Source organism: Panthera leo, chromosome C1 (genome assembly GCF_018350215.1).
Source record: "Panthera leo isolate Ple1 chromosome C1, P.leo_Ple1_pat1.1, whole genome shotgun sequence".
Taxonomy (NCBI): Eukaryota; Metazoa; Chordata; class Mammalia; order Carnivora; family Felidae; genus Panthera; species Panthera leo.
In genome coordinates this window covers 211,902,763-211,925,161 of record NC_056686.1, presented here as the reverse complement: position 1 = coordinate 211,925,161, position 22,399 = coordinate 211,902,763, and the positions used below count along the sequence as shown (strand labels likewise).

At 53.2% G+C, this 22,399-nt stretch overlaps 1 protein-coding gene and 1 long non-coding RNA gene across 3 annotated transcripts; one reads left to right on the top strand and one right to left on the bottom strand.

Moving 5' to 3' along the window:
* Positions 1-3,104: 3,104 nt before the first annotated feature.
* Positions 3,105-16,515, bottom strand: SPATA3 (spermatogenesis associated 3). The gene is made up of 5 exons (XM_042950465.1): positions 16,100-16,515; positions 12,584-12,758; positions 10,306-10,448; positions 5,073-5,181; positions 3,105-3,748 (listed from the first exon to the last, which is right to left on the bottom strand). The coding sequence occupies exons 1-3, from the start codon at positions 16,407-16,409 to the stop codon at positions 10,343-10,345; spliced, it is 591 nt and encodes a 196-aa protein (XP_042806399.1). The 5' UTR covers positions 16,410-16,515; the 3' UTR covers positions 3,105-3,748; positions 5,073-5,181; positions 10,306-10,342.
* Positions 16,516-16,602: 87 nt separating this feature from the next.
* On the top strand, positions 16,603-19,839 carry LOC122226756. Of its 2 annotated transcripts, XR_006205753.1 has the most exons (4): positions 16,608-16,915; positions 17,224-17,334; positions 17,618-17,801; positions 18,687-19,839. It is a non-coding gene; the product is annotated as an uncharacterized LOC122226756 (long non-coding RNA). The 2 variants fall into 2 exon arrangements; XR_006205752.1 differs by having other exon boundaries at positions 16,603-16,915; positions 17,224-17,801.
* The last annotated feature ends 2,560 nt before the right edge of the window (positions 19,840-22,399 follow it).

Below are 22,399 nucleotides of genomic sequence, written 5' to 3'. Positions count from 1 at the left end.
GACCCTGGAGCCTGCTTTGGATTCTGTGTCTCCCTCTCTCTCTGCCCCTTCCCCGCTCATGCTTTCTCTCTCTCTCTCTCTCTCTCTCTCTCTCTCTCTCTCTCTCTCTCTCTCTGTCAAAAATAAATGAACACACAAAAAAAAAAATTAAAAAAAAAATCTCCAAACTGGAAACCATCTGAATGCCCATTAATGGGCAAGGAGATAAACACATTGTGGCATGGTCACACATGGAAATACCCAGAAAGAGAAAGGAATAGATTATTGATATATACAAGACTATGAATCAGGTTCAAAACATTGAGCAAAAGAAGCCCGATACAAGTGTGTGTGCTGGTTGATTCCACTTATATGAGTTTCCAGAACAGGCAAAACTATGTGTCTGTCTGTTGGTGGGTGTAGAAATCAAACCAGTGGTTGTCTTGGGTGAAGGGGACATGAATATTGACTAGAGAGGGGCTCGTAGATGGGGAGACTTGGGGGTAAAGTTTGAAGACAGAAGAGTATCAGGGAGATGTGCGGTGATTCAATCCCTGCCAGCACTGAAGCCTACTTGGAATTCGAGGTCATAAATTTAGAGTAATTCCAGGAGGCATGGTTGTATTTGACCAAGTCCCGCTGGACGTGCACCAGAGATGGAGAACTGGTTTTTGAACCAGGATGTGGTTTTGCTAAGTGAGTAAGAGGAAGAAAGTGGGCAAATCGGTTCCTAAGCCCACTAGAACAAGAAGACTTTCCTTTTGCTTCTTCCCACAGAGAAAGCAACACCCCCCCACCATATGCGCGAAACACAAATCCCCCCGAAGTGCAACATAGACCCCAAAAGTTCCTCCAACCCACTTCTCCTGGTCAGCTCTGCCCAGCTCCAGGGGCTCGCCCGGGGGCCTGCTGGGCTCTTTGAGCTACAGTAGCTGTGGGATTCTTCCACACGCACTACCTCCTTCAAGATCCCTTATCAGCTCATCAAAACACCTCCTACCACATCTGCAGAATAGAGCACCAGAGGGTAAATCTAAATCCCAGTGGCATTCTGCAGCCGACTTCAATCCACACAGGCGTCCCGGGTATCCTCGGATTTCCCAGAACAAGGTACAAGCAGCTCACCCTTGACCACTGGAGGTGGGCAGGCAAGAGAAAGGCAGAAAAAGTGGAAGAGGGAGGAAGAGAAAGGTAAAAAAGGGAACACAATCCCAGGGGTTCAGCATCTTCATGGAGCTGGCCCACCCAGACCTTTCATCCTGAGTCTAATGCAAGACAAGCCGATTGTCCAATTCATCCATTTTATGTACTCCTTTTTTTAATGTTTATTTTTGAGAGAGAGAGAGAGAGAGAGAGAGCGCGCGCGCATGCACACAAGTGGGGGAGGGGCAGAGAGCGAGAGAGGGAGACACAGTATCCGAAGCAGGCTCCAGGCTCCGAGCCGTCAGCACAGAGCCTGATGTGGGGCTCGAACCCACGAACTGTGAGATGATGACCTGAGCCGAAGTCAGATGCTCAACTACTGATCCTCCCTGGTGCCCCTATTTTATGTTCTTCTTAAGTGGGATCAGTCGCCCCGGATTCGAACAGAACTCCTTAGCTCTCAATCTCCTGGAGGAGTTTGAGCCTGGATCCCTTGCTTCAGCCCTGCAGCTAAGACCAACTGGCCTTCTTCCTTGGATACTTCCCTCCTTGGCAGCCAACAATGCAACACTCCCAGTAAGGAGGTACCTTAAGACTTCTTAGCCCCAGTCCTTTTGCCAGCTCATGGCTCACTTCCCTGACTTTGGCCAGGAACGTATCATGAATCGTTTCTACAAGGGCACTTTGCCAACTCAAATTCCTGCTCCGAGTCTCCATGACTAGCTGTGTGAGGTGTCGTGAGAGTATAGTATCTGCATGTTATTAATGTGTATGCTGTCGCTGCCTATACCGAGGAGCGCTGGCTGGGGAGAAAAGGTCTTCCAGAATCTTCCAGTGAAGGCAGAACTTGCAGCAGCAGCGTGAAAAGCTATCTTACCTCTACGGGCTACCAGCAGCCACAGGCCTGATTTACTGCCCTGCCAAACATAGCATTGAGCCTGGGACCTCAGAGGAGATGGAAGGGGCTGCCCTTGGGTGTTCCACCTCAGTTTTACGACTGGACTTGTCATTTTGGTTCCCTGCATCCTGCTTACTCATTCTACCTGTAGCCCACCAGGTTTCGTGGCCAGTGGGAAAGTGGTTGTCCTCTGGAGGGTAGGGTGGGAAGGAGGAGGACCAGAGAAGTATCTGAAAAGCTCGGGACCTTTCAGTTGGTCCTAGCACCTGGCGCCAGTTAGCTGGGTGGGCCAGATGGGCGGCTGCAGGGGGCTCGGGCAGCCTGGACTTGGCTCTTCACCTCTTGTAGCCTCTTCTGGTGTACCTCTTCCGCCCTCAGAAGGACTGCTGCAACGGGATAAGACCCGACTTTCTTAGGAATAGCCAGTCTGTGGTCTAGAGACCACAGTCAGAGCCAAGGTCTGAATCTAGCCTGGTGAAGATGCCAGACCCACAGGCCCAGCCTCAGCCAGGCTGTCCCCAAACTCACAGCCACGGTAGCCTTAGCTCTTGCACTGTGGTCAGAAGTATACTTGGCCACGCTTCTTTCTAGCTCTCCTCTTCCCTCTCCAAAGCACCTGTTGGGGCTGTTGCTCGAAATTGGTGGTAATTAAAATAGTTCAATCCAACCATCACTGTAAGCCACTCTGAATGCAATGGCCTAACCCAAATCTCAGCTTATCAAAAAATGGTCCCAGTGGGGGCAGGCTTATTCATTCATGAGATTCTATTATGTGCCAGGAAGGATTTGAGAGAGGAAAAACAGCTGGTGTCTGCCTCCAGGACCTAACAAATAGAGGGAAGAGGGTATGTCCTACAGGAAATACCAACAGAATAGAACATACCAACATCCCCCCATTACTTGGGGGATGCTTGGCATGTGACCGTTTATCATGCATGGTTTCTACTCTTCGAGAGTGATGCCTATGGTCCGTGACCAGTACCGTGAGACCCAATGCAAGGGCAGTGTGCTACCAGAGTATCCACGGATGAGCCCTGGTGGCAGTGATTGCCAAAGAGAATGCTATTGACATTTTGGGTGGGATAACTCTTTGTTGTGTGGGACTGTCCTGTGCTTTGCATTCTCAGCCTTCATCGCTAACAGCCTATAGTATCCCCCAGTCATGATGACAGCCAGTCACATTTCCCACAGGTGGGAGGGTGGGACTGCCCAGGTCACCACTGCCCTGAGGAATCCAAATACCATGGGTCCGTGGCTCAAGGCAACTGTGAATTCTTGACTCCTAGCGACTCAGGCATTCATCCTGGTGAAATGGTGGCGGTGGAGGGGAAGGGGGCAGCAGTGGAGGGCAGCACTAGAGCTCTGGTCACAGGCTCAAAACCATCTGGAGTGGAAAGCTGTGGTTTTTAGCTGCCTGGCATGGGTTCCCACTTCTTTGAGTAACAGGTTACCAAAATTATCATTTGGCCTCTTCCCTGCCGTCAGTCCTCAGACCTTCCGTGGGGTTGACCCTCAGTTCCAAAGGTGGTTGTAGCCTGGCCAGTCAGAGCGTTGCCTTCCCCTGGGCAGAGCATGGGTTCCAGGAGGGACACAGGACCTGATCTGAGGCTGATCAGAGCCCTTTTGCTGCTGGGAAACAGACCACCTTCCCTGCCAGACTTGACCTTCAGAGGCTGGGGGGCTGTTGCTGCTGCAGCCGTCAGGCCCCCTGCCTGAAGATAGGTGACACTGCAAAAGCAGAAACAGGTTTGGGGGCACGGTCTGCACCCCCGGAACCAGCCACATCTGCACTGGAATTTCCCTCTTGACGGGAGCCAATACATCCCCGTCTTGTTCAGGTCAGGTTGGGTGAGGTTGTCTGACGGGGACAACGAAAAGGGACTGATTAATATGCCGGGAAAAGGAGCTGAGTGTCTTCAGTCAGAGGAGCCAGGCTGACCAGGGGCCCCAGTCCTCGGCACCAGATCTATGCCCCCTTCATGCTGACCCTCAGGACAGGACTATAGCGTGACCCTGCCCCAGCCTGGAAGTCTGCATTCTTCTTGGGGGGGCTGCTTCCCAGAGGAGGTGACTCTCAGTCCAGGGGTAGGGACCCTCTCCCAGCCTATCAGTCAGTGCCTGTTTAGGAAAGGAAATCCCAGGATGGGGAGGTGACGAGTGGGCTGCAGGGTTTCTTGGGACTGGCCCGGCCCACCTGGCCCAGTCCTGCCTTCCCTGTTACAGGTAGGCTGGCTCCCTGCCCGCTCACATACCCTGGTCATTACTGAGGGCTTCAGTGCATTCTGGACTCCCAAGGGCAGCCATCTGCCTTCTTTGCCTGGGAGCTTCATCTCTGGAGCGGAGGAAAGTCCTGGAAGAAAGAACCATCTCCCTTCCAGCAGCCCTTAACTGAGGACCAATGGGACGGGTGTCTAAACATCCAGCTTTCCTGCCTCCAGTGGGATTATTCTGAGGTATATGGTCTGTCTCCCATCGTTGCCCCAGCAGAACTGGGTAAGCCTCAGTTGTCCTCAGGGGCCACCGCACCTGAATGGACTGTCATCTCTTCCCTGTTTCACACCCCTCTCCCGTACTCCCACTTTGAACTGAGACCTCTGCCTCAGCTGCTCAAGCCCCACCAGCCTCTGGCGGGTGTGGCTAAGTCCTCCGAGAGAGCACAAGACTGCAAGTGGTGACTGGCCCTGACCCCGCGTGTCCCCCATCACAGGTGAAGCTAAATGAAGCCACCTCCCAGAGACAGAGTGTCCCCAGGCACAGGGCCCCTGTTCCCCAAGGCGCAGGCCTGGAAGGGGGCCAGCACATTCCTCCTGTTCCCCTAACCGGGATTACCACTGGACGGAAGTGCAGTTGACTGTGTTAGGTATTGAATTAAGTTCTAGAATTCTTGTTTTTAGGTTGGGAAAATCAGAAACAGTTTGCTCTGAATGTGCAGAGAAAGTTGCCCTCCCCCCACCCCCCACCATCGGGTCTGTGGCCCCAACAGGAAACTGCAGGATCCCACCCTCATTGCCTGGGGCTCTCAAAGTCATCCCAAACCCGTCTCCCAACACACTTGCCAAGTCGAACTTTGTGTCTCTGGGTAAAACACACTCATGAAACAGAATTTTTTTTTTTTTTTGTTCTATTTTGGTGACAAGAGAGATCCTTGATGGAAACTGGATCTGTAAGAAAAATGAGGATAGAGCCATTAGCTTGGACAATATTCCATGACCTTGGAATTTTGGTGGCTTCCCAGTTTTACCACCCCATGGGTGAAGGTTCAGCAGCTAAGATCCTCTTGTGGAAAAATAAATGATTTAGGATTCAAATTTCTGTCATTGTCTTGTCAACTAGTTTCATCTAAACACAGCCACTTAGAGCCTGGTGTTCCCTTTAGGCTATAACGCACTTATGCAAAGTTCTTGGCAGGTACTTGGCTCAGTCAACATTGGCGCCTTCTTTTCCTGTCCCTTCTCCCAGGGCTCCCAGCAGCTACGATAGAGCCTCATGGCCCCCAAGCTGGATTGTGGCAATGAATTTTACTATGCTCAGTGCCCAAAAGGAGAGGGGAAACAGCCCTTTGCTTGTAGTGTCTCATCATTCTTGGAGGGATGCTAAGAGAGGGGCTTCCCATGCTTTAAGAAGGAGGATTCTAGAAACACCTTTTCCCAGAGAGGAGGCTTTGTCACTGTCATTAGATGGTTCTATAGTCTATGGACTAAGAAGGACACCAAACTCTCTATTTCCCTTCCACAGTGTCTAATTGCTGAGCCTATGGAACCCAGGATGACTCAGTGTACCCCCCATGCACACACACACACACACACACACACACACACACACCGACTTTCATATAACCTCAGGGTCGCTTTCAGTGGCTGAAGCACTTGTCCAAGCCAACAGATCCGCATTGAGAGTTCATTCTGCGCTTGGCTCCCATATCACCTTCTAAAAACATTCCTACCTATTGTAGTGGGTGCTTTCCCTTAGGAAAGAGAAGCACATGTCTGTCTGTCCACACTTCGTGGACAAGCAGAAAGGTAGCGGCAGGGTCCTTATGATCAGAGGTCCCAGCCCTGCTCAGCCCCTTCCACTGAGATTCTTGTCTCCTTGCTGCCTTTCCCTACCTGTGGACACCACTTGTTGACCTGAACCTATCTGTTCTGTTTATCTCTGAGAACTTACAGGGACCCTGCATACTTGCTTGTCCCAGAGCAGACCCACAGTAGGTGTCTTCTCCATAGGCACCTTCCTTCACTAGCAGACTTCTAAACGACCTCTTCCTGGCCTCAGTTCCTGGCTCTCTACTCTATTTATGCCTTCTCCCCGAGTCATCTTAGCCACCGCCTGTGGCTGTATATCTCAGCTATTTCTAATCACTCCTACGCTTAGAGCTAAGACTGGGCTTTTCCGCTGACTTCCATATATCCATCTGCCTATGTGACATGCCCATTTGGTTGTCCAACATCTTAACAGTAACAACGAACAGAACTCTTGATTACTGCCCCCTCCTGTGCCTTGTGCCTCTGGCAATGGCACCTCAAGGACTCCTTGAGGCTTCCTTTCCCTCATCGCTTCATTCAATCTATCAGCAAGACTTGCTGGTTCTATATCCGTAAGAGCCATCACCCTGTTCCAAGTGTCATCTTTGCCTGCCTGGAGTAGTGCAAACAATTCTGATCTCGTCCTCCTCCCCCTTTTCCATTCTCTATTCGACAGGACCTGCAATTATTTTGAAATCTAAATCAGCAGCTTGAGAGACTTCCCTCTGAGGGGAGGATGAATGAACGAGTATATGTAAAGGACCCGGAACAGTGCCTGCACACAGGAAGTGCTATATAAGAATTTGCTCTTGCCCTGCTTCTGGGGCTTCCAACCCATCTGGAACACAAGAGAAATCTTCGAGGCCCTGCCTGACCTTGGTCCCTCCAGTGGCATCTTGGCTTCAGCCATACTGGCCTCTTGTCTGGCCCCCAAAACGTGTGAGGCTCCTTCCTGCCTCAGGACTATTGAATTTGCTATTCTGTCTGTAAGAACACAGACATATTTGCATAGTCTGGCTCTTTCTGGCATGTGTGCTTCAGTTCAGAGAAGCCTTTACAGACCAGCCTGTTCCCAGGAGCAACCCCCCTGCCCCGATCATTCTGACCTTCTCTGTTCTTTATCAGATCAACTTTATGTCTCTATTTCCTTCCTAACATTTGCCACACAATCAAGAGATCTTGTTTATTCGTTCACTTGTCAATTGTCTGTCTGTGCCCTCTAGGATGCAGGCTCCACCAGGGGAGGGCTTTTGTACATCTTGGTTTACTCCTATAGCACAGGGTACATACCCAAGGAATATTTAATGAATGAATGCATTATTTAATTAATGAACACTCTTTCCCCCCATCTGCACTCTGCCTTCTAGCTCGGATGTCAGGTAAGCATTTGTGTCTCCCTGTGAATTATTGTCCCCTGTTCCCCTCTCTTGGGGGCCTTGACCAGCCTAGATGCACTGACTTTACCAGACCTCAAAGTCCCAAGCCTAGCCGTCGGCTGTTGGTGGACCTTGGTGTCATCAAGTCTCACCGTACCCGGTGTGGTGCTGGGCACATGGTCAGTACTGACATGTCACAGCCGTGCTGCCCCACTTGCCTGTTGACAGAGTTCGCAGGAGCTCTTGTGGGGGACAGTGGGAAGTCAGAGTGGGAGACACTGTGCTTGACTAGTGTCCAGGAACTGTCACTGCAACCTCTAGGCTTCTAGAAAGGCCTCTCCTGCCCCCTGCTGGTGGTGCCATAATCAGACCCTCAGACTCACAGTGTCTACTCAATGATGGGATATGACCCTGTAGCACAGGCTCGGACAGAAGCAGTTCTGGAAGAAGCTAGGCCTGCTGAGGTCGGTTAAAACGCATTTCAAGTACCCCAATGCCATCCCAGTGCTGGAACAGTAATTTGACAAAAGCAGTGGGTTACGTGCAGAAAGGCCACCTCATCATGGCTGTGGGGTCTGGGAAGGACCCTGTCTCAGGCCACTCAGGGTGGGTGGCACAGCCTCCCTCTCCCTCAAGGGAAACCAGAGTGGTCGCGGGACAGCTCCGTGCAGAGAGAGGACCAGCATGTCCCTGGTCCCTGGTCGCTGGCCGGACCAGCCTGTCAGGTTGGAGACCTGTCCCTGGGCTGGTTTCGTCTGGCCCCGAGAAAGCTGCACCCTAGCCCTGCATCCAGGCACCGGGCCCACCCTGAGAGGACATAAGGAGTTACCCCTCGGAGCAGAAGAAAGCTGGGTGAAGTTCGTGCACTGCGTGCGTTTCTAAGTGACGTCCGCGATTTAGGGCCCACCAGCCACTTGAACCCCCACCCCCAACACACTCGGGGCTTCAGTCTCTGGGGTCTTGTTGACTCTGCCACTGATTCACTCTCAGGCCCTGGGGGAGTGACCTCCTCCAGACCCGGGGCGGGTTTCCATTCCTCTCCCGTCCTCTCCATTTCCCCCTCCCGGCCACCTTCTCTTCCCCTCCTTGCCATCAACCATCTCCTTCCTCCCCTCCCTGCACCCTCTGCGCAGAGCTCAGCACTGTGTGAACTGCAGTATATACGATGCTTCACATTAAGTAACTGGAGTCCCTGCCATTCCTGGGGTCTCTCAACTCCGGTTAAAGTGGAAGACAGCGTCTCAGTGTGGTGCTGCCTGTCTCAACATCCAACACCTGTCCTTGGAGCACACAGGGCACTGCCTTGAAAGCGGAGGCTTTCTCAGGTATCCTTATCGGCTAGAATTCCATGACATTTTGGATGTATATTTACTGTGTAGTCTTTTTATGGAAAGGGATAGGATTTTCCATTTATGGCCAGAACTAAATTTCCCTTGAAAATAAATGCGTGGGAGTTAAAAAGAAAGCTAATTAAAAAAAAAAAAAGAGTAAGTGATATTACAGATGTCAACCCAGTGAGAGGGATACTATCATTACCTCCGTTTAACAAAAAGAAAAATGAGGTGTCAGGAGTTAAGGAACTTGTCCCAGGCTCCAGAGATCCTGGGTGTGGAACGGGATCTGACGTTAAACTTGCGTGCCTCGAGGGACAGAACCCAAGCTGACACCGTGGGCCCTGTTGTAAGGAGCCTCTAGAACAAAATGGCTCAAGGGCGTTCTTCAGACTGCCGGTCACCATCTACCCATCCCCTGTGACCCGCCTGGCATGTCTGAACATCCCCTCAGTGCATCCTCAAAACCATCGCCCTTGGAGGTCGTCACTAGTCCCCCTACGTTAGCCATGGCGTGGCTCTCACAGAAGTTAAGTGATGCGTCCCCTAAGACCCAGCCACCAGGGAGCAGAGTCAGGCCTGGGACCTACTCCAAAGCCTGCATGTTTCCAACCACCCCCATGGTGGTAGGGGTAACAAGACCCGCCACCTGGCCACCTTATCTTACATTCCAATAATCTTGAGAAGAAGGCCCCACGGTCTTCCCTGTTTCTAGATGGGGAAATAGAGCCTCTTGGTGGCTCTGGAATTTCATGAAACTTAAGGTGCATCCACAATAGTCCCTCGATCAGGCAGCAGAGCCCCTGAGCAGCTGGTGAGTTTACTGTCTAGGTCGGGCTTTTGAGATACTTTGAGCATCTGTTCCCACCTCGTGCCCTGCTGTGGCCACTCCCTGTCCATTCTGGGGCCGGTGGAGGTCTGGGGGTGGGTGGAGAAGCTGCCATTACCACCCGACCAGCATTAGCAGGCGTTCACTGCAATGGGGACTTGGCACTGGGGACAACTGTGGGTGCTCCTGGTGCCCACCCAGATCCCCACCATCTCTGTGGTGTAACTCACCCGCCAAAGCTCCCCTGGGGTCGAGCTGAAGCTGGACTCCCCGCTGAGACCTCCTCCTCGCTCTACTCTTTCCTCTGTCCTCTTACCTCCCTCACTCCCTTTTTCCTCCACAAATCCTGTGCACCCAAATCCCTGTTTCAGGCTCTGCCCCTAGGAGCCTGGCTAGGAACCTCTGCTCCACGTCTCCCATTTCCTCCTGTCTGGTATCCCAGGCCAGTGGGGGTTGGGGGAACCTTGGTTTGACAATCCCAGTAATGGGTCTGGCATTGTCCAAGAGCTTCGGGGCTGCTTGACAAAGCCAGGTGACCTTGAATCCAGGAAGAGTCCCTCGGTTCTTAAGCTTTCCCGGAGAGGCTGGGGGCTTGGTCCACCCATAAATTCCCCCTTTATTCAGAGAAGGAGAGACACTCCCTCGGCCCGGTCCTGCAGGGACGGCGGCTCGGTGGCTTGAGGACCAGCTCTGCAAGGGGGAGCGGGCACAGAGGGGGTCCACGTACCTGCCGGGCCGCGGGCCTGGGGTTTGTTCACAAGGATTCAGTGATGTAACAGGCAGCCCCCAGGGCTCCCAGAGCCACAGCGGCAGGCCCGAGAGCTTGGAGCACGTGAATTACGATGAGTGGAGTGTTTTCTTGCAGGTTCTCTGTAGAGCGAAACAGAAAGCCCACAGGTTGGGGGAAGCTGGGACTCTAGGGCCCTCTACAGGCAGAGAAAGCAGAAATCGTAGGGTGGCCTCAGGATTTCAGGAACGCCTTCTCCCCGTGACCGAGCCTCCTCTCAGGGGGACACAATTCCGCCCACCCCTTCCAATAAATCCCTGTCGTAAGAGTCCCTGCGTCTGAGGATGGGCTAGCCTGGGGTGCCAGCTCCCCGGGACACCCAGGGAGCAGGGTACGAAGGCGGCGAAGGCCGCGGTGTGCCAGGCCCCGTGCCAAGCATCTCACACCCAGCGTCTTCCTCGAGCCTGACAACCACCATGTGAAGCGGGGTGTGTCACGTGACCCCATTTTGGAGGTGAGGAATCCGAGGAAACAACATATGACGCCCACCACACAGGCGAGGAAAACAGATGATCACACTCCCGAGGAAGGCTTTGACAAAGTGCAGTATCCGTGTTGACATCAATCCTACTGAAGTAGAGAACCTTATTCAACGTGACTGTGTGTTTCAGGCCAAGGTCTCACATTCCACTGCACCGAGAGGCGTCACGATGATGGACGCTGGTGCTAGAATTTGAGCGGAATCAAGACTGACACGTCTTACCCCGGCCAGACTGGATCTCTGCCCCTTCCCCTCACTTGCCTAATTCTGAGCCTTTTACCTTTCCCTCTGCCACCTAGGATGCTCTGTCTTTTCATCTTAAGCCACAGAGGATCCCAAGACCCTTTTTGACTCAGCTCAGATACCAATGACACTGCAAAGTCTCCCTGGACGCTGATTTAGGAGCGAGCGCTCTTTTCCTGAAGCTCTTAGAACATCTCTAGGACAGACGTCACTTTCCGGCTTGCATCTGAGATCCTAGGGCCCATGTCTCAGCTTACCACGTAGACGGTACGGTTTTTAAGGGTAAAGTTCCCTGTTCTGGTTTTCCTCACAGGGCTTAGTATTCTATCCAGAACAGGTTTTCCCGCTTGTTGGTTTTAAAGTGATACGAATCTGTGGCTCGGCTTAGCACCAGATGGATAGGAATACTAAGTGCGTGGGAGGAAAGTCAGTAAAGGGGAGTGGTGGGCAGATCATTCCTCGACGGGGACTTACCAGGTGGTATTTTTGGCTTTACGCATGTTCTCCCAACACACCTGGGTATCCGTTTGCTTCTCGTATGTCTGAGAGATGGTGCTTTTCAAGGATGGACAGGAGAGGAGATTTGGTGGTGGAGACACCAGCCAAGAGGAGGAGCAGGATGAGGGTGAGGGGTGGGTAGGCTCTGCTTCTGGGTTAGGGGTGTGAGATCCCCAAGTGGGAAGCCGCTTCGTGGACATCGGGTGAGACCCTGAATACAGGTGCAACTACTCTGGGGCCCAGAACTGGGGGCAGATGATGAGGGCTCCCCTCCACCCAGCCCTTGCACAGAGCCCTGCACCACTGGGCAGGGGGACTGACATGTTCAGTCCATGTTTTCTGCACAGGGGTCTTCCCACGAGGGGTGGCTTTCTCCTGATGGCTCCGTGGAAGAGGAAAGGAAGGCCAGGTACCGTGGGAGACTCTACGGGAGGCTGCCCAGCCTGGGGGCATGTCTCCTGTGGAGCTGCCGGAAGTAGCCGGAAACCACTGAAGGAGTGGGGATCTTGCTATTACCAAGGGCACGTGTGAGTTGCAATCAGCATCTGTCACTAAAGTCTGGGGGGTAGTGCAGATGCGGGTCAAGAACCAGAAGCTCTCAGCTGTGGTATGGGCCAGAGAAGGCGGCCAATCGCCAAACACAGCATTTAATCACAAAGCTCTGGGTGACAGGGGATTTACTAAGGGCTGTGAGGGCATAGACTCTGAGGAAGCAGTGGGCCTATGGAGAAAAGAAAAACGTGCCTCCCAAAGAAGCCATTTTCAGTAAGGAAGAAAATTGGCACCCCTCCGTGCAGGTGGGGTACCCTGGGGGTGTGGGTCTGGTCAGAAAGGGCAGGGTGCCAAACCCCAGGAACTGGCCACCCCGGGAGAGGCTTCCTTTCTGCCTGGGCTTCCCAAGAAGTAGTTACCCATGGCTGCTACTATGGTCCGGGGCAGAGCCTGACCCCAGGAATTGTGTGCCCTGAGGGTCCAGCCCCCCACGCGCTCCAGAACCTGTAGAAAGTGAGGAGGCTTGGAAATCCTCTTCCTGGCATGGTCGGCCAGGGTAGAGGAAGGAGGACATCAAAGATGCGGCTGTGACACAGGCCCAGACGACGCCAGCAAGCAGAGCTTCCGGGGCAAGCGGAACAGGAACAGAAGGCCCGCGGCCCCGCACGAGTCAGAGACCCTGGATGGACAGAGAAGGAGACAGATGAGGGACCCCCTGCCTCCAGGAGGCCGGCGGGAGCCAGGGAGACACAGGAGAGAGAGCAGGGGAAGCTGGTTGTTTTAGGGACCGGAGCTCCCTGGGGATTGCAAAATCACGCCGTTAACAGCTCACACCCGAGCAATGCTTCCTCCCTCCCCTCGTCATTACCCTCTCGTCTGTCAGGACAACCCTGCCGAGTGGAATATCGCCATTCTCAGTTTGCAAATAGGGAAACAGAGGCTCAGAGAATATATGGGCTGTGCCCTTATAACAAGTAGATTCAAGAAGTGGGCTTCGGCTCAGGGTTGCTAACTCATTCAGCGCTCCTTCGACAGACTTCACGGGAACGGACGGCAGCAGGGGACCGTCCGCTCGGCAAGAGGGGGCATCTGACATTGGTCCAAGGTCCATTTGCCCAGGGTTCACTGACTTATCCAGAAGCCAGCTGCTGCTCTGATTTACGGTCCTTGAGACGCCTCCCCAAACTTGTCTCCCATGTGTCCCCTGCCAAGGATCCCAGCGGAACTCGGAGATGCTGTGCTGTTACCCAAGGGGACTTCCGGGTGGATAACTCCCTCCTCGTGCAGTGACTTCAGTCCTGGCTTCTTGACCGAGCTACAGGTTCTTCTGACCAAAGCTCAGCCAGCGGTCCACCGGGCAGACTCAGCACCCTTCCTGCTTAGACCCGCCCACAACAGATACTTTTTCTGGAATGGGGAAGGAAGGGACTCTAAAGGCAACACTGGTCTTTTTTCTCTGTTAAAACAATTTTTTTAATAGGCTTTTAATTCCTGTACATGACATTTACCCCTTAAAGTTTTCAGTGGTTTCGGTCAATCAACAAAGGTGTACAACCATCATTACTGTCTAATTCCAGAACATTTTCATCTGTCCCCCAAGGAAGCCCCATAACCATTGAGCAGGCACTGCCTTTCCCCACTGCCCCGGTTCCTGGCAAGAAATTTGCCTATTCTGTACCTTTCATAAATGGAATCACACATGTGGGCTTTTGGGGGGGAAGCTTCTCTCACTTAGCCTAATGTCTTTGAGGTTTACCCGTGTGGCAGCACGTGTCAATATGTCAGATAGTATTTCATTGTGTGGATACCCCTCACGTTGTTTATCCATTCATCAGGTGGTTGATATTGAGTTTTTTCCCCCCACTTCTCGACTATTATTACTGAAGCTGCTGTGAACATTCACGTACAAGTTTTTGTGTGGATGTTGTGTTTTTAATTCTCTTGGGTATGTACCTGGGAGTGGAATTGCTGGGTCACATGGTAACTTCACTTTTTTTTTTTTTTTAAGTTTACTGATTTATTTTGAGAGACAGAGAGCATGAGCTGGGAGACAGGCAGAGAGGGAGGGAGAGAGAAAGAGAGAATCCCAAGCAGGCTCCATGCTGTCAGTGCAGAGCCCAACGCAGGGCTCGATCTCATGACCATGAGATGGTGACCTGAGCTGAAATCAAGAGTCGGTTGCTCAACTGACTGAGCCCCCCGGGTGCCCCGGTCCATCTTTCGATTATAGCCATTTTAGTGGAAGACTTGTACCTTCCTGAACTACAATGTTTTCTGCATACAAAGAGATTTGGATTTTAGAAAATGGCACCCTTTATTTAAATAAAGGCCTTTGTCCCTTATCGCCAACATTGTTTCCCACTCCGGTTCAAAGGGAGAAAATTCCTCTGGCAGAAGAAGTGTAGGGGGTCCACTGTAACCGCTGACAGATCATCACTGTTTCCTGCTCGGCCTTCTCAATAAGCAGAATCCTTTCCCCAGGGGTGAGCCACATGCATTCATCAAAAGATTTGGGGATGGAAAATTTTGCTTTCTACAGATACCAGTTCTGAAGGCCATAATCCAGAAATGTTTATTTCCGTGGTTGATGATCACAATACACATGATATATCACACTTATAACTATTTCTACATGTTAAAAATGAATTGATTCTTAGCCATGGAAATAGGATTGTTGTCACAGTGGTATGTTGGATCTGGCTCTCTCACTAAACCCCACATTTTTTTTTTTTTTTTTTTTTGTATCCACACCATCGCAGAGGAATAAGCTGCAGCCCAGAGAGCGTGGCCTGCTCAGGACCATAGAGCCACCGGCACTGGCTCACGGCGAATTCAACAAAATCCCAGAGAAGGGTGTTCTTCCTCCTGGGGAAACCACCGGACTCTTGGGACCAGAAGGTCGATCAATGTCACAGTGAAGAGCAAGGGTATTGGAATCAGAGTAGATGGAGGCTGCCCTCTCCCCGCTACTACTGCTTGCTTGAGAGTGTGTGGTTTGATTTCTTTGAGCCTCAGTTTCTCCATCTATAAAAGGGAGACGAGGATAACAGTAGCTCCTTTATAGGACCGTCAAACGGGAAGGTTAACATAGACAGCTGAGCCGAATGCTGGGTTAATACCCAGTGGCGAGAGTTAGTTACTACCACTATTAGCAAAAGTATGAACCAGCCCGTCTCCTGAATGCCACTCGAATTCCCTCTACACAATCCAAGGTTCATTCGGACCCTGGCTACCCAAGAAGACAGGGGACCACTTTTCCTAGACAGCCATTCCATTTTCAGACAGAACTAATCGTCGGAAATGTCTTCTTCGTGTTGAGCAGAAATCTGCCTGTCTACGGTGTCTTCCACAGGGAAGGCCGCCCGATTTAGCAAATAAAAATGCAGAATGCCCGTGCCATGTTAGGACACACGCTAAAAAATTATTTGTCTGTCCGAAATTCAAATTTTACTGGGTGTCCTGTATTTTATTCAGCAACCCTACTCCTGGGCGCTTAGTCAGACGTCGGAGGGCAACACGGAGCAAGTGTGCTCCCGACATTCACTTGGCAGATTTCCTCCGATGCCTTCAACCAAACCGCATACGTCAAATGGTTCTTGCTTCCCTGCCCTCTCATCCCCCATTAACCCGCACTATCTCTTTTGGACTGGACTGGGAAGCATCTTTTACAGCACACAAGGATAGTCCGACGAGGGCAGAGTATGACCACCTCCCTCGTCCTAAACCGTATATTTCTGTTAACTCATCCTTGGTTTTTATTTGTGAGCAGCCGCACGGCACTCCTGACTCCCGTTGAGCTAGTATCGTGGCAGAGCCAAGGCAAATGTCGTCGACATGTACGCGGGGCTGCCTTCTTCATTGAGACTCAGGGTGGTGGGGAATGGCGAGATCCAGGAATCCTAGTCTCTTGGGTAAACGCGAAACCCCAAACCCGCACACCCCACAAGCACAGGTCCAGGATACGTGTCAACCGACGCCACGACCCGAAATGAGCCAGCCTCTGGGGGACCCTGTGCTCACCTGATTTCCTGGATCGAGAGGATGCTTTTGTGGTAGGGTCCGGAGGCAACTGGCCCAGGGCCGGTGCAGGGGCCCGGGCTGAGGGTCTGCTTTCTGGAGCTGGGAGAGCCTGGGGTGCCGGCTGCTGGGGGATGGATCCAGAGCTGGGCTGCGGGGTGGACCCAGGGCTGGGCCGAGGGGTGGACTCCGAGCTGGCGTGCTGGGGTGTGGACTCCGAGCTGGCTTGCTGGGGTGTGGAGTCCGAGCTGGCGTGCTGGGGTGTGGAGCCGCGGCGTCTGGACTCTGGCTTCTTCTTTTTGCCCTTCCTCATGGTGGGTTCTGTTCACCTACATGTGGACCTACATGGAGCTGCCTAATCTCCCGGCTCCCTCCTGGAAGGGGGCCGTTTGCCCCTGCCCTGGGGGAAGGTTCTGCGGACCTCAGCCCCGCAGAGAACAGTCACCTACAGCCCTCCTGTGAGGTCACAAAAGCCGGGGGGGGCTCCCGTGGCAGGGCTCTGCGGACAGCGTCCTCTGCCCACACTAGCCTGCTGCCCTCCCTCCTCCCCAGTTACTGGGATGGGCAGAAGGCACCTGCTGGGCCCTCCAGCACCTAGTTCCGCCTGGCCACAGGGCCTGTGACAACCTGGACCCCCACGGTTCTGCTACCTGAGCGCCTCCTTCGGGCCCCTCCCCGCTGGTGTGTTCCTGGGTCCCTGTGCGCTTTCTGTTTCGCTCGGAGGCACCCTGGCTGTGAAGCTCATGTGACGCTCAGCTCTGTCACCGGTTTCCACTTACCAAAACCAAACGATTTCACCACGTGCTCTGGGAGTTTTAGGTAACTTTACCGAAGACTGGGGAGTCCGTGGATCAGCTGTCCCCCCCCCCCCCGCCCACTCAGGTTCTCTTAAAGTAGCTTCTCCTTTCTTCCCAAACCTGCCCCCCCTCCTGTGGGAAGGGGCAGGGGATCCCCAGCTGTAATAAGAACCCTTAGTTATGGTGAAAGACGTTCCCCTGAAAACATACCAGCTTTGTTCGAACTCATTACGCTGGCAACAACTGACTACCTCCTAAACCCCAAAGTCGTCGGGTCAATCAGGGGACTCTGAATCTTTCCTGAAGGTAAAAATATGATTTTCCTTTTAGGATGGACGCGGATAAAGCATTTTTAAAAGACAACCTGAAACGTCACACTGACTGCAACACGGGATGTGTTCAGATTAGAAGACCCTCTCTCCACTACCGATGCATCACCAGGTGGGTGCATATTCAGCTGTTAACTGCATGTTCCTAGGGGGTGAAGCCTTTGCTCCAGGACAAGGTTAAGGGCAGACATAGCCAGAAGGCACCTCCACGCAAGGCCAGAGCCAATATGAAATATGAAATGACAGAAAGTAGTTTAGGGATTCTAGAGCCTGAAAAGAACTGAAGGAAGAGAAACTGAGGTTTAGAGACGTTAAATCACCTTCCAAGGTGACACAGCTGGTTGGAAGCATCCGACAAGGCCAAATTCTCATTCAGAGCTCTTTCATGATTCCAGAAGGCAATAGGGAATCGGATCATTATATAGGCCTTAAAGTTAATGAACTAAAAAAGGTCTTGAGAAGATTGAAGAAGAAAAAAAAAAAAAAAAGGCACCAGGGATTAGAAGTGGAAGATGGCTCAGATCGATAAAGTTGCATCGAACTTGGTTGACCCTTCGCATGAGGAGGTTCAGGGAGCAGGTGAGTAATTCCCTGAAGTCAAGAGCGATGGATCCCTCTGGGGGATTCAACTTAGAGTCAGAGACTGGAAACCCGGGTCAGGGACCCCGTCCAGATAAAGCAGACAGGTCAAGAACTCCTAAGGCACTCATCTCTGCAGTATTCAATTTTCAGACACCAGTGGGCTTTTGCCTGGGGTTTCCACCTGGCTTAACCCGGGGTTTCTCAACCTCAGCCCTACTGATATTTTGGCTCAGATAATTCTCCTGTGTGTTGGAGAAGTTTAGCAGCATCCTTGGCCTCTGCCAAGAGATGCCCGTAGCATGTCCCCCTGCCCCCCCCGCCCCAAGTTGTGGCCACCAAAAATGTCTACAGACAATGCTAAATGTCTCCGGTGTGTGCGTGTGTGTGTGAAAATTGCCCCTGGTTGAGAACCACTGGTTTAAATGAATTAGATAAGGCAAACTCATGTGGGTAGTATTTCCTGGTAGATGAAAGAAACGTGCCATGTCATACCGAGGGGCCAAGTGGCACAGAAAAGAAGTCCCTGTTCCCGGGGAGAGTGATGGAGGAAACAGAGGAGTGAGAGGTTTACGGCGCGAGAAAATACTGGTGCGTTCTTTAAGCAAGAAGCAGGGAGACAGTGCCTGTAGACTGAGGCTGGCCCAGAGGGACGAGGAAGAATGGCATTGCAGGACTTTGCTAGAAGGTCTTCCGTGGCCCCCTCTGCCTTCTGGCTGGAGCACAAGGTCCTGGCAGGGAGTCTGACTCCTCTAGAACCAGTGTCCCAGGCTCATTGACCTTGTCCAGCCCTTGGCAGCCGCGAGCGTGGAGGCCTGCTTCCCTGCATGTATGAAAGCCCTTCCCCTCCATCAGACCTCTCTCCCTTTCTGTCCCATCTTCCAGATCCATCCCAAGTGGACCCCTCTCCTCCTACAGCCTTTCTCGAGATCCCTACCTGGAAGTGACCCCTCCCTTTCCAAGCCCCAGATCATTCATATACTGCGTGGAGTTAGGATGACGTTTCTCCTGTCTTTTCACGTGGTCCCTGCTCACAGGCAGTGAATGCCCTGGAGGGCCAAAGACCAGAGAAGAAACTCAACACAAGCTGCTTGAAGGCGACGGTAGGAGGAAGAAGAAAGCAGGAAATCATTGCAAGCAGGGTGGGCATGGACGATGGGGGACAAGGCACTCACAGACTGCATCACCATGGGGTTCTTTTCAAGGACGGACTGGGGCTTTCTGGCCTTGGCTGAGGACCACCCAACAGTCTGAGCTCTCCTCCTGGACATGGCAGCCATGGGGCAACCTCATGGACTATTCAGGAAAGTGAGAAAGATGGAGTCTATGGGGGATGCGAGGTCAGGCAGTCAGGATACAGTTCCAAGGGTGTTAAAATCCACACCCAGTGATCCTGGCCCTCTGGCTGTGTCCAGGGCACGAGAGCAAGCGTGTCAATATTTGTCCTGAAGCTAGTGTCGTAGAGTTGGATGAGACCTCAGACACCAACTGACCCTTGGCCCCCACATGTCAGGAGGGCAACTCGTCCTCAGAGGAGACAGCTTGCTCTGGTCACTAAGTGGGAAGGTGGCAGAGCCTTGAACAACTGGACATTGGACCACCCTGCCCAGAGCACTTCTTTCTTCCCTGCTGCTGCCTCTGGAGGGGACTTCAGAGACAGAAGGCACTTGGTGCTCATTTCTGAGCCCCCTGTCCAGGGCCCTAGACCCGCAGATTGACCCTCTGGGCCCACAGGCCTGGATTCCTTCATAGGAAAGCTCTCAAGGGCTGAATAAGAATCGCGCAGTCGGCCAGCTACTCTGACATAGCACCTCTTCCGGAACACAATTGCGAGCCTAAGACGCAAAAAGCCCTTAGTACAGTGCCTGGTTCACAGTAGGCGGTTTTTACCGTAAACTGTGATTTCTTTGGAGGAGAAGCCCACAGAACCAAGCAAAAAATAAGTGGATGTGAAGAGGAAGGTGTGGGCCCAGGTCCTACAAACTCCCAAACCTGTACCTTGCAAAAAAGTGTGATTTGGAGTACGGGGCAAGGGGGCAAGGGGTCGGGTGGGTGGGTGCAAGTGTAACTCTACAAATTAAATAAATTCGAACATTTTTGAACGGAGATCGCCCCGTGAGCACACCTGGGGTGAGAAATCTAATCAATCTGCACCCAGAGTGGTGCAGGTTGGGCCACGAGGAGAGGGGCCGTGACATGGGGGATTTGCCCACCACACTGGACCAGCACGGCACTCCCTCCGTCCTTGCAGTTTCCCACACCCCCGCTTTCAGGCCCCTCACCATCCGTCTGCGTCTCCCGATGCGCTAGGGGGACGCAGCCCCGCGCTCGGCTGCAGACGCGCGGGACGTCCAGGCTGCACTCTGGGCGGCTCGGGCTGAACACCGCCGTGTGCACCTCCACGGTGGGGCGGTGCGGCGCGAAGGCGCTGCAAAGCAGGGTCTCCGTGGGGCGGCCCGCCTCTTCCTCCTCTTCGGCCGCGGCTGCACGACGATTCCGACGAGCGCGGCGAGCGGCTGGCGATCCCGCGCGTGCACCTGCTGCAGGAGCAGCCGCAGTCGCCGCAGGTTGGAGCGCAGCGGCCGACGGGCAGCACAGCACCAGGAGCAGCCGCGCGCCCGGCTCCGGCGCCTCCCGCGGCTGGCAAGGCTCCCGGCATCCCGGCGCCGGCTTCTCCACCGCCTCGGAACCACAGGTCCCGGCCAGAGCCCGAGCCGTCACGGGCTCGCACGGGTCTGCGGTCTTGCACCTGGGGCGTGGCCTCTCCCGGGTGGGGCGCTGGCGCTCGGCGGCGGGGCAGTCGGCGGGCTTCCACGAGCTGTCGCCGGAGCGCTTGGGCCGCCGCGCGGCGCAGTTGCTGGAGCTGCTGTGCCCGCTCGTGGCTCGGGTGGACGAGGGCCGGGAGCACTGATTGGCAGGGGCCTGCTCCGGAATGTCCTGCAGGGCCAGGCAGCACTGGTCGCTCTTCCAAAGCTCGCCCAACAGCGGTATCAGGCGGTGGCCCTCGATGCACTGGGCCGCAGCCCGCTGCTGTGACTCATCCGTCCCGTCGTGCGGGGCCCTGGAGGGCCCGTCCCCAGGCTCCATGTCCAGTCCGGCTCTCTTGCCCCTCCGGGCCCGGGCCTCTGTTGGTCACGGGACAAGCTGCCCTTCCCTGGAGCAGGCCACAATACCCCGGGGTCCTGCCTCTCCCTGTCCTGACCAAGGGCCTGCGCTCTCTACTTTTTGGAACTCTTTCAACACAGGGAAATTGCTGTTGCTGGCTGCTCTAACGCCAGCTGTGCTTAGTTTCTGTCACTTCGTGTGACTTCGGTGTCAAAAGGGCAAAAGCCTTTACCTCGCGGATGCACCATTATGCCCCAGCCTCCAAGTAAAACAGCTTTTTGTGCACCTGGTGGACATTTAAAAAGCAGTGGACCTGGGTGCTCACTGCATCTGGGATATTTGAAAAACAGTGAGGAGCAAAGAGGCTGGTTCTAGATGGCTGAGCCTGGGAGGCGCGCCCTACGGTGGCTGGGCCCAGCTGCTCTCTGGACGATCCGGGAGCCAGGGTCCCGGTCCAAGCCTGAACTACTGGGGCTGCAGGAGATGGTTTGGGGTCCGCTTCCATCCAGTCTTCTATGTGTATGTATTAGAAAAATCTAGCCTTTCCCCCCTGTATTTCTCCTTCGCTACTCACACCAAACCGGGTTCTGACACTTCTGGTCACCAAATACATGTTTTTGTTTTTGTTTTTTTGTTGTCCCTACACTGAGCAATTCTGTGGCACCAGCTGGGAGTCCTACAATTTAACTCAGTTCTTTTTTTATTTTTTCAACGTTTACTTCTTTTGAAAGAGAGAGAGGGAGCGTGATCGCATGAGTTGGGGAGGGGCAGAGAGAGAGGGAGACAGAAGATCCAAAGCAGACTTTTTGCTGACAGCAGTGAACCCCACATGGGGCTGGAACTTGCCAACCGTGAGATCATGACCTGAGCTGAGCCACCCAGGCGCCCCAATTTAAGTAAATTCTGACGCTATCTTCCTGGAGATGGTATCAGATCCCATAGATTAATTCCACAAGACTGTCCCCACCTCCAGCTGCCAGTTGTTACCTGTGCTTCTGACCAGTTGGCTGTAAATCTGAGTTTCCCACTGTCCCCTCCTCAGGTGTGATTGATTTGTTAGAATGGCTCAGAGAACTCGGGAAAACAGTTTACTCAATGTTTACCAGTTTATTATAAAAGGATTTGATAAAAGACACAGATGAGTATCCAGAGGGAAGGGATGTGAAGGACAAGGGACGTGGGAAGGGGCACGGAGCCTCCCTGCCACTTCGGGGCACATCGCTCTCCCTGAACTCCCACGTGTTTCTCAACCTGAAAGTTCTCTAAACCCCAACCCTAGTGGGATTTCATGTAGGCACGATCAATGATGAACTCCGTCTCTAGCCCCTTTCCCTCTCTGGAGGTGAAAAATCTGGAAATCCCAAGCTTTTAATCATGACTTGGTCTTTCTGGTGACCTGCCTCCTTCCAGGAGCCTACGCAGAGTCACTTCATTAGAACAAAAGCCACTCCTATTACCTAGGAAACTCCAAGGGATTTAGGAGCTCAGTGTCA

Coding starts and splice junctions, on each gene's coding strand:
- SPATA3 (XM_042950465.1), bottom strand. CDS start 16,409: ATGAGGAAGGGCAAAAAGAAGAAGCCAGAGTCCAGACGCCGCGGCTCC. Junction 12,759..16,099: donor CTCTCGATCCAGGAAATCAG/GTGAGCACAGGG, acceptor CTGTCCATCCAG/GGTCTCTGACTCGTGCGGGG. Junction 10,449..12,583: donor AGCCTCCTCACTTTCTACAG/GTTCTGGAGCGC, acceptor TTCGCTCTACAG/AGAACCTGCAAGAAAACACT.